At 39.2% G+C, this 14,945-nt stretch overlaps 1 protein-coding gene across 1 annotated transcript in view; it reads right to left on the bottom strand.

Moving 5' to 3' along the window:
* Window positions 1-14,945, bottom strand: part of LOC140143803 (poly(A)-specific ribonuclease PNLDC1-like) — a 173,262-nt gene that overhangs the window by 9,473 nt on the left and 148,844 nt on the right. The window contains exons 9-14 of the mRNA XM_072165616.1: window positions 14,384-14,445; window positions 5,282-5,342; window positions 3,302-3,371; window positions 2,626-2,711; window positions 1,442-1,509; window positions 65-132 (exon numbers count right to left, since the gene is read on the bottom strand). Coding sequence (XP_072021717.1) covers window positions 65-132; window positions 1,442-1,509; window positions 2,626-2,711; window positions 3,302-3,371; window positions 5,282-5,342; window positions 14,384-14,445 — 415 coding nt within the window. The remainder of the gene's footprint in view (window positions 1-64; window positions 133-1,441; window positions 1,510-2,625; window positions 2,712-3,301; window positions 3,372-5,281; window positions 5,343-14,383; window positions 14,446-14,945) is intronic.

The following is a 14,945-nucleotide window of genomic DNA, read 5'->3' on the forward strand; positions in this document are numbered from 1 at the left end:
CCAAAAAATCCCACTGGAGGGCAAGCAAACAATTTTTTTTTCTTGGCCTTAGTATCATACTCACTATATTTGCACTGAATTTGAGAAAGCTCTATGTATGGAGAATGTAACACCAGAAATCTGCCCTTGTCACTGTCAATTCATAATAAAAAAAAACAGGATCTGATATTAATGATAGGTCATGAACACATGAAGGTCATAAATATCAACATTTCGTAGTAAAAAAAAATCTTCCCACATTTCTATATTTGTTGTCTTAGCCTCATCAGTTCAGTTGGGACATAGGCTCAGAAAAAAAGATTCTTTTTCAAGGGTCTATGGTTGAAAACTAGAAAGGGGTAAATGTTAAAGGTAAACGCACCAGGGTTCGTTTTTGTCGCAGGTGAAAAAAATGCAGTTTTAAACCACTTGGCAAAAACAGTTTTTGCTGGCAAATGGCAAACAAAACTAAAAAAAGTGATGAATAGTTCACTTTTTTCATCTCAAAACAAGTAAATTAGGTTACAAAAATAATTTCCTGAGTGTCACAAGGCCAGGTTTTTGCCGGCAAAAACTGAATCCTGAAAGGCACATTCGCAAAATTTGTGGGGTGGTTGACTGAATTACACACTAAAGGATCTTAGAGTGAACAGATGTTTGTCATCCACAGTCTCCATCCAAATATAATCAAGAAAAATAAAACTTAAAACTTGCATTATTATATCATGAATGAAGCTCATGCAAACTGGCACTATAATAAAGGAGAGAACAAATCAGAACCTTTGGATTTGAACCAGCATGCACACTATTTCATACTGGTGTTCACTACATGCCACAACAGCTCATATGGCAGATTTGCCACAAAATTAAACATGTAATAATTTTATTACATGTCTAATTCACCAGCAGAGACCTGTCATGACTCATGACAGGCTCATGAGCTGTTGTGGTATGTGGTGGTGAACTCCTGACATAAAATTGTGAGTGCGTGCTGGTTTGAGTCCAAACGGTTCTATTTTTTCTGTTCTTTATTATGGTGCCATTTTGCCTGAGCTTCACTTCTTCATTTACTATACATCCTTTGTGATCCTCGCATTTTATTATTTAATGTCTCACATTGACTGATGTCCTGCTAGGACATAGTCATCCCCCACCCCCACCCCCCCCCCACACACACACACACCCTATGTGTTTGCCTCCAAATGTGGATACAGTTTTGGAATATGCCAACGTGGTTGTTTGAATTCTGTCGACATACCGAGGACGTTTTCTGCCACTTTTTGCGTGTATGTGTACGTATAAGATGAAATTGTACCCTTTACAGACCTCCGAAACCGAGGATGGTCCCCTGTTGCAGAGAGGTCCATGGTTTAAATGTGAAATATTGTGTGTGTCCTCATTTATCAGCAAGCACATAATGCACACAATATGCACAATGTAAATAACACATAGGGAGTCTTACCTGCATAGATTCTGGTAGAGTTGATCAAGACCTGTAGATGTGACTGGTAGACCTTTCTCAATAAGCTCCTGTATGTGTGTGAGAAAGAAAAATTAATGCTCTGCATGCTGGGTATAGGCTTCAACATAAAAAAGTGTCAAGGTTTGAGATATTTTCTCAAAATATCAAGAGCTATTTTTAGAACCACTGAACCAATACAGGGCTTGTTTAAACCTATTTTAATGCATTTTTCATTGTGACTCCAAATAATAGTCATGAAAATAAACAATTCTGGAATTTTTGAATTCAAAAAAAATTTGAAACTTGTCGCCTGCAGTCAACACCCACATGGAGAGAGTAAACTTAAAGTAACTTAGACAACAAATTTCCCACCCTATTGTAAAAGCCGGATTGTGATTGAAACAAGCAAGTAAAGCAAGTGAAACAAGAGGTGTAATTTTTTCAACAAATTTCAGAGATTTTTAGGGTCATTTGTAAAGAAAAAACAAAAAGTCAGTGCACTTGAGATCCTTCCAGGAGCAACTTAAATCACCTGATAAAAATGCAAACCCAATACCTTATGAGATAAGCATTTTGTCAAGTTTTTGGATTCCTCTGCATAAAGCAATTTCAAAATCTAACATGAGGCAGCCATTGCACATACAGACTATTCACCAACAGCCAAAGTCCCTGTGCTTTGTATGCTGTGAATTCTTGCATATTCATGGGGGCCGATGCATCTCTAACAATCATCCCAGTTTTACGTGTCTTTATGTTATGCGCTAGAGTATTATGTGTCTTCCCATTTACGTAATATATTGTAAAAATATGTGGTATGTGCGTAGCAGTTTTGTCTGTCGTACTTTATGGAACAATGATATCCCACATTAACGTGTGGTGGGTTTACCTGTTGGCAAATAGTCTGTAGTAGTCTGTGGTTTTACATTTACATGTTATTCATAACCTTATTAATATACACAAAGCCAGTGATCCAATCAAAAGAAATTGATTGCCTGATCGCGCACTAATTGCTTGGTCATTAATAACTGACAATGACTCCTGATGTGCTACAATGACTTCTGTGCAAGCATTTTCGCAACCCACACGCCTATGCGATGCCGTCGTGCTTCTGTGATTGGTAGCTCTTGTTGTCTAATTAAGTTATTATTGTCTAATTATTTTCTCCCTTTGTTTTCAATTCTTACCTTTTTCAATTTGAATGACAGGTGCTTGGTATCAACCACTTGAGGGAACAAAGTATGTATGGCTTTCTTGAAGTCACTAAATTTATCTGAATATCAGACGGAAAAAATGTTAAATAAATACTTCAATTTCAATCAAGTTGCAATATTCAAGGCTGGAAAATGATTTTGGGGTCATTAATAGAGTCAGGGCTGTCAACTTTTTGGAATTGCTTGGTGTGAGACACTGTCAAACAGAGGCGTACCAGGACGGAATTATTGTTTGCTGACTACAAAGTTCATTTTGACCCATGATTATTTGAGCCACGATTCTCAAGAATCTAAAAAGGGGGGGCAACAAATTTTACTCATTTGACAGCTTTAGGCGTGAGATTATACTACCTTGGTGTAAACTGCGTGAGAGTTTACAGCCCTGATAGAATTGAGGGAATAACCAATGAACATGTGCTCATCCATTCATACATTCCAACACTATGATTCTATTAATTTCATTAAAAATAAGAAAAAGTATCATCCAACATTCTTAAAAAGTTGATTCTTCTACTTTTTGTATCCTTAGACTGTCATGCTAAGCAGCCAGTCATTAACACTTGTAAAAGTGCACAATGTTGGCTGGGACAAATTCATTTTCAAATAAAATATCCCGCTATACAGTAAGAAAAATATGATCCTATCTCACCTGGAAGAGGATTGTGAAACTTCTCATGGACGAATAGTAGATCTGTCACCATGTTGTGTCCTAAAAGAGGCTAAACAAGAACAAAATGAAAAACAGGATAGAGTCTTATATACAGGGCTGTAGCTACAATGGGCGACCCCATCCGGGCCTGACACTGGCCGACCATCTAACTAATGATTTGTTCATCATAAAAAGAGCAATTTTTTATGAATACCCCAGAGCTTATTCACTAAAAAGATAGTGCCACAAACCAGCACTCCAATTGATATAATAAAATTAACCAGCATTCAAAATGAGCTAGCTGCAAGCCTGCAACCGTGCTTATCTGCTTATGAGCCATTCCATGTCAACTCCTGGGATGTGCACCGCAGCACCTCTACTTCAATTTTTTTCTTTTTCTGTGTGGTGGTAGATATTGATGAGAAAGTAAAATCCTGAAAATTTGAGCTTCATACGCTATTTCGTTTTCCTGTGGCATCATTTTGAAATTTAGGGGGGTCAGCGTAAAAAATGTGTCATAACGCGAAAGACGATGTTTGGAGGTCCATAAATGTATAAAGAGAACCCCCTACAACTTTGAAAAGTATGTATCCTGGGGTACTTAATTGTGTAGAGTTCAAATCTGGCATCAGAAAACTTTTAACTAACTCTTTTACTTAAAAAGATACAGGACCCTCAAAATGCAACTTTGTCCATCCAGGACCAACTTCGGGGGGTCAGAACTCCAAAAGTAAAAATAATTTTTGTCCATTTTTTTGCCAGTCGCAACCCTTTGGTAGGACATTACTCTTATCCAATATTGAGTCAATTAGGATAAGTTTAGCTGAGATATTACCCATGCAAAACTCCAATAGTACACTTTTGTACATTTTGACCCCCCTGAAAACCAATGTCAGACAATTTGCCCCACCATCAACTTTAGGTATGTTGAAAATATGTTCTTGGACAACATTTCTGAGAAATAGTGGCTTGGGGTCTTGATGACTTTGCATTAAAAACATCAGTTAGGCTTACCTACTCACATAGGAGTCATTCCAGCCACATCAACAAAAAGGGTTGGTTGGTCATTGGTCATCCCCTCAAAATTATTTTTACTTTTGGAGTTCTGACCCCCCGAAGTTGGTCCTGGATGGACAAAGTTGCATTTTGAGGGCCCTGTATCTTTTAAAGTAAAGGAGTTACAAGTTTTTGATGCCAGATTTGAACTCTACACAATTAAGTACCCCAGGATACATACTTTTCAAAGTTGTAGGGGGTTTTCTTTATACATTTATGGACCTCCAAACATCGTCTTTCGCGTTGCGACGCATTTTTTATGCTGTTTTCCCTAAATTTCAAATTGATGCAACAGGAAAACGAAATAGCGTATGAAGCTCAAATTTTCAGGATTTTACTTTCTCATCAATATCTACCACCACATAGAAAAAGAAAAAAATTGAAGAGGTGCTGCGGTGCACATCCCAGGAGTTGACATGGAATGGTTCTTATACAATATGTCATGTCATCCATTAATATTCATCCTCATTTAAATAAAATTCCACTTGTGCTCCAATGGGAATTTTCCATAAAACAGTTGTTGCCAAAACTTTCAGTACCAAGGCAAAATGGCATGCCTGTTATAATTTGTAACCTGATTTTAAACATCACTACTCATAATCTCTCCCAGCAAACACAACATGGTTTTCGACAATTTTCCTGGTTTTGTTCAAAACATTTTAATAACATTAATTGTTGGGTTATATGATGGTTATGAAAACATTTTAAAGCATTTTGCATAAAAAAATACTACAGCAAGATCATTTAAAAAAATATTTTGTCAACACTTAAATAACATTATGCTAAAATTTTATTAAATGTTTTAATACCCATTGTATAATTAATTTGACATTAAATGGTTTCGGCTATCCTTTTTTTTTTTTCTTGCGAAAATGTTTTGTGTTTGCTGGCTCCTAACATAGTGATATTTAACTCAACGCTTACCTTTTTACTCTCCACAAGTATCCTAAAGACATGTGTAAAACCCAGGATGTATTCAAGTAACCTGTAACAGGCAATCAATAAAATAAATAACTAAATAAATAAAATGGAGGCTTAATTAGTAACACACTTATACGACCTGTAACATCATATACCAGTCATGTAGTAAAGCTGCAGAGAAGATATCGAAGTTACACTTCCCACAATGCATTTCTTCCATTTCAATTTTCTGTACTGATTTGCTATCTATTGCAACATGGGTCGAAAGTGACCAAAGGTACCTCAATGAATAGAGCACATCCAGATCTTGCAAAAGAGCTATATACCCAAGTTTAGCCAGTCTATTCTCAACTTGAAAACAAAGGGAACCTGTACAATGTAATAGAAATGTCATTTGATGAAATGAGGTGATGTATCATGTTGCAAAGGATTCTGGGAAGGGTAAGATATCTTCTCTGGTAAAGCTGTATCAAAACAGTGTTCTTTTATTTACTTCTCATGGATGGCGAAATTTTACATTTACATTTACATTTACAGGCATTTATGGCGCCATTCACAAAGATACCATGGCGCTTACAAAAATATACACAAAAAGTCAAATAACAAGAGAACAGTTCAAGAAAACAAATGAGTCTTTAGCATAGACTTGAACGCGGATGTGGTCGCAGCAGATTTTATGTCCACGGGTAGTGAATTCCATGCGGTAGCGGCTGCAATGTGAAATCTGTTTTCGCCAGTCATTCTGTGGCTGCGTCTTGGTATAGCAAGCCGGTTAGTGTCAGAAGACGATCGCAAGGTACGAGGAGGAACATAAACGGTAAAGTAGTCTGAAATGTAGTTGGGACTCAGTTGTTGCATGGACTTGTAGACATACAGAAGGATTTTAAACAGTACTCGTTGGCGAACTGGAAGCCAGTGCAAGGTCTCTAGGAGATTGGAAGCTTCAGTTCTGCGACCAACTGCAAAAACCAGTCTCGCAGCATTATTCTGTAGGCGTTGTAGTCTTGTAAGATCTTTGCCGAATAATGAGGTGAAGAGTCCGTTGCAATAGTCTAGACGAGATGAAATGAGCGCAAGAACTGCAAGGTGGCAAGTGTCCTGGTCGATGAATTGACGAATACGCCAGAGATTTCGTAATTGGAAATTGATGGATCTGCGAAGGAAGTTGACATGGCTGGAAAGAGTCATTGCGGGATTGAACATGACGCCGAGGTTTCGAACAGTCTCAGATGGCTTGATCTTGGCCGTGCCAATGGTGAGTTCAATTTGGGGCAAGTGTTTAAGATTGTAAGGTGACCCTGCAACAAAGAACTCCGTCTTAGAATCGTTCAGCTTCAGACAGTTTGATGACATCCAGGTTTTGATTTCATGGATACAGCGAGTCAATGTAGACAGGGCACGCTCCATGTCACCGGGAATGCTGGGATTAAACGAGATGTAAAGTTGTGTGTCGTCTGCATAGATATGATATCTAATTCCATGACTGATGGCAATGTCACTTATGGGACGAATATATGCGGTAAACAGAAGTGGGCCCATTACAGAGCCTTGCGGCACACCAAAATCGCTAGTTATGGGATCAGATAAATGACCAGCAACATTAACTTGGCTTTTCCAGTCACATAGGTAGGAGGTGAACCACTGAAGAGCAGTGTTGGATACAGCAAAGCGTTTTTCAAGACGGCTAATCAAGATGTTATGTTCTATGGTATCAAATGCCGCTGATAGATCGAGGAGTGCTAGGAGGACGACGCATTTTGAGTCAATTTCAGTCAAGATGTCAGTTTGAACTTTTATGAGTGCAGTCTCAGTAGAGTGACAGGCCCTGTAAGCAGATTGCAAGGGATCCATTAGTTGGTGCAAGCTGAGATGTTCAACAAACTGTGTCGCAGCACACTTCTCAATGATTTTAGCAGCGAAATGGAGGTTGCTGACTGGTCTGTAGTTCTTCAGATCATCCTTACACAAAGAAGGCTTCTTAAGGAGAGGAGAAACCACAGCCGAATGCTTGCGTTGGCAGGGAAAATACCAGTTCTCAGAGAACTATTAACAAGCTCAGTCAATACTGGAAGGTGGAGTTCTAAATGCTGCTTCAAGAGCCATGTGGGCTCAGGGTCTAAAAGGCACGTCGAATTAGACGACTTAGTGATCGTACGTCTCACATCATCCATAGATACTTCATGAAAGTGACTAAATCGTCTGCAGTTATCAACACAATGATCAGTACAATTACCACTGTCAATATTCAAATCTTGACGAATTCTGCGGATCTTAGTCACAAAGAAATGAGCAAACTTATTGCCGAGATCAGCGGGATCATTGTAAGATGGAAGAGGTCTACCCTGATTGTTCAACAACTGATTCATGACTTGAAACACTTCCTTTGTGCTGGCATTGTGAAGTTTGGTGCCAAAATAATCCTTTTTGGCAATGGTGATGTTAGTCTTGACATTTTGTTAGCTTCAGTGAATTCAAAGCGATCATTTTCAGAGCGTGACTTTCTCCATTTACGTTCTTTGCTGACGGCGTTCTTGACGCGATTGATGGACAGAGTTGTTGTACCAAGGCATTCTACATCTGATAGACCTTGAGCGAGTTGTTGCAGGTGCAAGCTCATCCAGAGTCGCACGGACAACCTGATTGTACCAGTCAAAAATATCACCCGGATTCTCAAACATTGGGATGTCATTAAAATGTTGAGAGAGCGAGTTCTCAAAGTCAGAATCATTGATGTCCTTGTAGTTCCTGAGAACTTGTGTGACACGCTCCGGAAGCGGTTTTTCAAGGTTCACATTGAAATGGACACAGTGATGTTTGACTTTAACTCTATCAGCGATGAAACTTTCATCAACAGTACAGTTCAAAACAAGATTGTCATCAGAAACGGTGAACACATGATCCAAAATGTGCCCATACGTATGCATTGGTCTATCCACATGCTGCACGAGGTTAGCAGAGGTAATAATGTTTGAAAACTGTATGACATCGGATTTGTCTGGACGATCCCAGTGCACATTGAAGTCCCCGACAAGGAGCATCTTTCCAGGAAGTATTGAAATGTCATCAACAAAGTTATCAAATTCAGCAATGAAGTCAGAATGAAAATCGATTTTCAGGAGATGGTGGAGGACGGTAGATGGCGACAAGGTTGAGGCGATTTGCATTGTCTGTTATGCATGCTGATTCAAAGTACTTGGTGACACATTGAGATTTTCTTAGAGACAAGTTCAGCGGGGTTTTGAATATAGTGGCAATACCACCACCACGGGCATTGTTAGGGCGCGATATATTCAGGAAAGAGTATCCAGGAGGTGTACTTTCACCGATGATAACCCTATCATCATCACGCAGCCATGTCTCAGTTAATATCATTAAGTCGATGTCATGTTCAAGCATGTAATCAACAAGAAGAACAGTCTTGTTTCCCAATGATTGTGCATTCCATAAGCATACATTAAGTTTTGAGTCCATAGTACCATAGTGTGGTAACTGACGTAAGTTAGTACAGTTAGCATAACGAGGTGTTTGAAGTTCATTTGGTTTAGGCCTATTTCCTATGATGGTTGGTATAGGACTATATTGATCAGGATCGGTATCTACAACAGGTGGCACTCTCGGGTGGCGTTTTCCCCCTCTCCTACCCCTTCTGGTTATCGGTTCAGATCGTATACCAAGTGATGTAATGTATTGCCATAGATTTGTAGGAAGTTTCATAGTCACTTCAGATCTCATTTGCAACAATTCATCCCTACTATAACACATTGTGCTATTAAGATGCTGGTAATCAATACAGATCAATTGGGTTGAACACACAGTGATAAGCACCAGGGCTACAAGTGCAATCACTGAGACCAAGTGTTTTCTGCATGGGATACTACTGTACTGTAGAGAGTTGGCTAGCATCATCCTTAACAACACAAAATTGTGATGTAAAAATCCGCAAAATATAGAAAACTAAGCAGCAAAAAAAAAAAAAAACTGTCCAGCAGTGTCCTTGGGTCTCCAAAATACTTTTAAACAGCTTCTGGAATGATGTTTCAATCAAAAACCACATCAAAGTTGAATCTCTTGTAGAGAGCAAATTGTGTGTGTGTGCTGCACTCAAGCGCACTACACTATAATTAGAAATGCAAGATTGCCACACACAACTTTCAATAAGCAACACAGGAGCCTTCAATATGGACACTACCTGTTGTTTATTTGCTACTCCCTATTCCAGAAAAACACAGCACTAATTTTGTGGGGAAAAATATTATACCATTTTGCCAAATGAAAAATAGCTAAATCCTAATCCTTTAGTTAGTCCTAATCATGCTATAAATTGGCAATAAAAGTAAAATTTTAATGTTTGGCCAATTTTTTTGAAATAAGGTCCAAAACATGCCTTTCTAGGGTGTTACATAAGCTGTGACAATCAAGCCCAAAGACTTGTACTTTTTTCTAACTAATTTCAGTTTATGCATTTTAATTTTTGGAAACGACATGTTCCATTTTTATAACCAATCATTTAATTATAGTAACACAAAAAATGGGAATTAGAGCAAAATTGCAGCATCTACTCAAGGTTTTGAATGCTTAGACTTGTTTCCAAGTCTTTGATTTTTGAGAGTCGATTGTCAGAAAACATGACAAAAATGCATGTTTTTGGCTCTTTTTTTTCAAGAAATTAGTCAAATACAGTTTGTGCACTCTGAAGTACAAAGTGACAACGCGCGCGTATACAGTACGTAGTGCTGCGTCTCTGCTGCAGGTATGCGTGCCTTCAAAGTTGGCACAATATGTGCATCCACGTCTGTACTTTGTACTTCAGAGTAGACTGACTGTAGTGAACTTTTTCTTTTATCTCCAGTTAGTACTAAATTAATGATTAGGATTGAGCTATGTTTCATTTTGCAGAACTTGATAATATTTTTTTAATCCCCAAAAATTAGTGCTGTATTTTTCTAGAACGGGGAGTAGGTCTGTAAGGTTAGAAAGTGTCACAAAATGTGGACCAGAGTATCATTTAAATTTTCAAACCATTAAACATGTAATATTTGATGTCAAAGCATGGCTGAAAGGAAATGAACTTGATCACACTGTTCTCGCCGATATAGATACCACTCTTCAAGATTTCAATCTCCATCAGTTACCTAGGATCGGAAAGAGAGGTGGTGGAATCTGTGTGATTTTACGCAAGGGGTATGATGTACAAACCACTCCCTTCTATTTCCAGACATTTGAATGTCTTCAGCTGACAATTTCAATTGGACCGGGAGACTCCGTGAATCTGTTTGTTATATACAGACCGGTTCTAAAGTATGTACCAACAACTTCCACACCGACTTGTCTAGCCTTTTAGAATCCATTGCACTTACGCCCGGCCAACTTGTGTTATGTGGAGACTTCAACATACATGTTGATATCGCAGAAAATTACAACACCAAGAAACTGATGGATCTTCTCCGATCTGCTGCCTTAAAACAGCACGTCAGATGGCCTCACGCATAGAGACGGCCACATACTGGACCTCCTGATCACGCGAGAACAACAAAGCTGTGTTACCAATCTGTCTTTGTTGCATGGTCTTCCAACTATTCACGCGGCAATTGTATGTGACATTGAAATACAGCGTCCTAAAGCGACAAAGCGTGTGGTGAAGTCTAGGGGAATCAAAACCATCGATCAGGAGAGTTTCCGTGATGATCTCCAACACTCACTGTCTGGTGGATTGGCTGACGAAAAGTCAGTTGATTCCATGGCGAACACTACAACAAAACTTTGTGTACAATCTTGGATGAGCACGCACCTGAAACAGCTCGTGAAATTTCGCTCAGGCCCAAAGCCCGTGGTATCTGGATTAAACCGTGACTCAAAACGCAACAAGCGGCGCCTTGAGCGCAGATGGCAAAAATCTCAACTTACCGTAGATAAAGAGCAACTTCGCGAGGAGTGTAACAACTATAAGAAGGCACTTGATGATGCCAAAACTGAATATCATCGTTCTCAGGTAGCTGAGTGTGATTCGCGCCAACTTTTCCGCCTGGTTGACAAACTTTCTGTGTATAAACCATCCAAAGTGCTTCCTTCTCACGAGTCAAAAAAGGACTTAGCCAATCGCTTTAGTCAGTTTTTCGACGAGAAAATTCGCAAAATCCGCTTAGCTTTGGATGTGTCTGCCACTGCACAGTCTGATTTATCAGCTGATGTCAAGCGTGAGTGTAAGAGCCGCTTCTCGCAATTTGATGTCTTGTCATCAGTAGAAGTCGAAAAGATCATCAAACGCTCTGCTATAAAGACTTGTCAGTTGGACCCTCTACCTGCTTCTCTAACTAAACAGTGCCTTGAAGATCTGATTCCATCTATCACCTCAATTGTGAACGCGTCCCTACAATCCGGCGTGTTCCCTGATTGCTTGAAACAGGCGCTTGTTTGTCCATTACTTAAGAAAGCCAGTCTGGATGCAGAGGAACTTAAAAACTTCCGCCCTGTCTCCAACCTACCGTTTCTAGGAAAAGTAATTGAACGCGTTGCCATCAACCAATTGCAAACCTACCTGAATAACAACTCCCTGTACTCAAAGAACCAGTCTGCTTATCGAATTTCCATAGCACAGAAACAGCATTAGCACGTGTCAAATAATGATCTGTTGAAGGCCGTGAGCGAACATCAAGAAGCGGTGCTTGTACTGTTAGACCTTTCAGCCGCCTTTGATACGATTGACTATTCCATCTTACTGAGGCGGCTGGAAGAGCGTTATGGTATTTGTGGATCAACATTGCAGTGGTTCGCGTCCTATCTCCATAACCGGAAACAGTCTGTTATCATCGGGGATGCAGCATCAGATCCGACTACTCTTGACTGGGGAATGCCCCAGGGATCTGTCGCAGGACCAGTTATGTTTGTGTTATATACGGGCCCGCTGCAAGACATTATAGATGCTCACAATCTGTCTAGCATCACCTATGCCGATGACACGCAACTTTATATCATGATGAAGCCTCAAGATCGTGGCATTGTCTTGGCAAGATTAGAAGCGTGTATTTGTGATATTAAGAGCTGGATGGCAGAAAACAAACTGATGCTCAATGACAATAAGTCTGAAGTATTGCATGTGACTTCCCAGTTCACAAATAAATTACATCTGAATGACATCAATGTTGGTGGCTCTTCCGTTTAAGCCCTCCGCCTGCGTTCGAGACCTTGGTGTGATCTTGGATGACACACTAACCATGTCCAACCACGTCAACAACATTTGCAGAACCGCCTCTTTTGCGATTAGAAAGATCGGAAAGTTGCGTCGCTACCTTGATCAGCATAGTGCAGAAAAGCTCGTGCATGCGTATGTAACTTCCAGACTGGACAGCTGTAATGCTATCTTGTACGGTCTTCCGGACAAAGAACTTTCAAAGTTACAACGTATGCAAAACGCCGCTGCAAGAGTGGTTGCTCGCATCCGTAAATATGATCACATAACACCGATAATGCGGGAACTTCATTGGCTACCGGTCGCCAGAGAATTGAGTATAAAATCTTGCTTCTGACATTTAAGTCACTCTCTGATGCAGCTCCCATTTACATCTCAGAACTCATCAACCGGTATGAACCAAAAGCGTCGCCTCAGATCTTCTACTCAATATTTGCTTGAGGAAAAGCCGTCCCACAAAAAAAACGTCACGGCAATAGGAGATTTGCAGTGTGCGCGCCAAAACTCTGGAACTGTCTTCCACTTCATATCAGGAACGCAAGCAACATCGGACAATTCAAATCTCAATTAAAGACTCATTTATTCACATGTGCTTATGCTACTGACTAGTTTATCATATTTATGCTGCTTTTGTTGTTAATTGATGAGTATTACCATTCTTGTTTTTGTTAAAGGCAGCGGTTGGCTGATGGAGTTGTTCTCTCCTGGTTTGGTGTTTGTCGGTCTCGTTGGAGGGACCGTTGGCCTGCCGTTCCCTTGACTTACATGCTTTGTTTTGGGTGGCGCACGGCGAGTGGATGGATGAATGGCTTTCTTTTGTTTTCTTGTGCGTTTTGTCATAACCATCCACTGCCTTGCAATATTGTGTTTTGCGGCGCACGACGGGTGGATGGTTTGGCTCTTGGTTTTCCATCGTGCGTTTTGCCATAGCCACCCACTTGTCGTGCCCTTATTATATTTTGTTGCATGCTTTTATTATGTTTCTTGTGTTGGTTTTTAATCTATATATTTTTGCCTATAATATTTGCTTTTGTTTTTATGTTTTTAATGCTTTGTACAGCGCTTCGAGATTAATTTTGTAAGCGCTTAATAATAAATATGTGCATATTAAAGCTGGGGAAAGATACAGACTGGTATTTAAGTCTGGGCTCTAAGTGTCCCTTGAAAAGGTTGCTTTATTTCCAACACTGTTTGCAGTACTTCATTTTCAATAGAGTTCCAGACCATGTAATGAAATCAAATCTGGACAGACAATGTAACCTCTTTTTATTAGAGGATTGGACTAAGCATTGGTCAGATAAATGAACAAAAAATCAGGATAAAGTGAATAATATGTAATTCTGCAAAGAAGTGCCTAAATTGGAACAACACAATATTACATGGGGTAATAGCAATGAAAGATGGTTAGGTGTCAAAGCATTAAAACATGTTTCCTACAAAGAAATGGCCAGATAGGGCCAAGAAAAAAAAATGTTTGCTTGCCCTCAAATGAATTTTAACAATTGGGTCGGTCGGTCGGGATTTCTTTTTTTTTTCTTTTCTTTTTTTTAATTACTAACAAACTCTACTGTTTGTATTAATTAAGGCTCAAAATATGACAAATCAGACAATTTTGGTGTCAAAATGAATCAACTAACATTACAAAACAAATAAAATGTTGAACACAAGCTCTAAAATACATTTTTTTACATCTTCAGAATGCAAAAATTTGAAAAGAAAAAAAAAACTTTTTCAGGAATTTCCAAAAATAGGGTCGGTATTCTTTTGTACAGTAAATAGAAAAAAAACCCTTTTTTCTGATTTCCAAAATTAGGGTCGGTCGGTTGAGGGCAAGCAAACAACTTTTTTTTTTGCCTAGCCAGAGAGCTATATAAAAGAGGTCTGGATAGCAGAGGTTGGGCTGTAATCAGGACACTCACCTATTTTCTGTTGCCTTTTCAAGTTCTTTCCTTGATTCTTCACTAACCCTTTTCACAATAACCTACAATTTGGAAGAAAATCTTTGACGTACATGTATGATGTGTATAATAAATAGGGAGTGGCGAAAAGTACTTTTTTATTGGATTAACTTGGAACTCTCAGAGAATTTCCCAGGTTGTTCCTACTGAAATCTCTATAACAGAGTTATACAGTAAGAAATGTGCATAAGTAGTGGTTTTGTAAAAATCTACTATCTGGTCAAAACCTTCTCTGATTTTACTGATATTTCAGCACAATTATGTAACAAAGTAAAATTCTAAGTCTCCTAAAAGTTCCAAGTTGATCCGAGAATAAAGATGTTTTTCGCCACACCCTGACTTGGTCTCATATAACACTGGCACTATCATCCTTGATTTGAAAATTTAGAAAATCTCATAGCAAAGTTGCCAAAAAAATGGCTTGTCTCCCTATCCGGCATGCTGTCCCAATCATGGTCGGTGCCCCTCCCGCATAGGATGACCCACACTATGCCACTATGTCATGACTTTATCATACTCCACA

Source organism: Amphiura filiformis, unplaced genomic scaffold, assembly GCF_039555335.1.
Source record: "Amphiura filiformis unplaced genomic scaffold, Afil_fr2py scaffold_28, whole genome shotgun sequence".
In the NCBI taxonomy this organism is placed as follows: Eukaryota; Metazoa; Echinodermata; class Ophiuroidea; order Amphilepidida; family Amphiuridae; genus Amphiura; species Amphiura filiformis.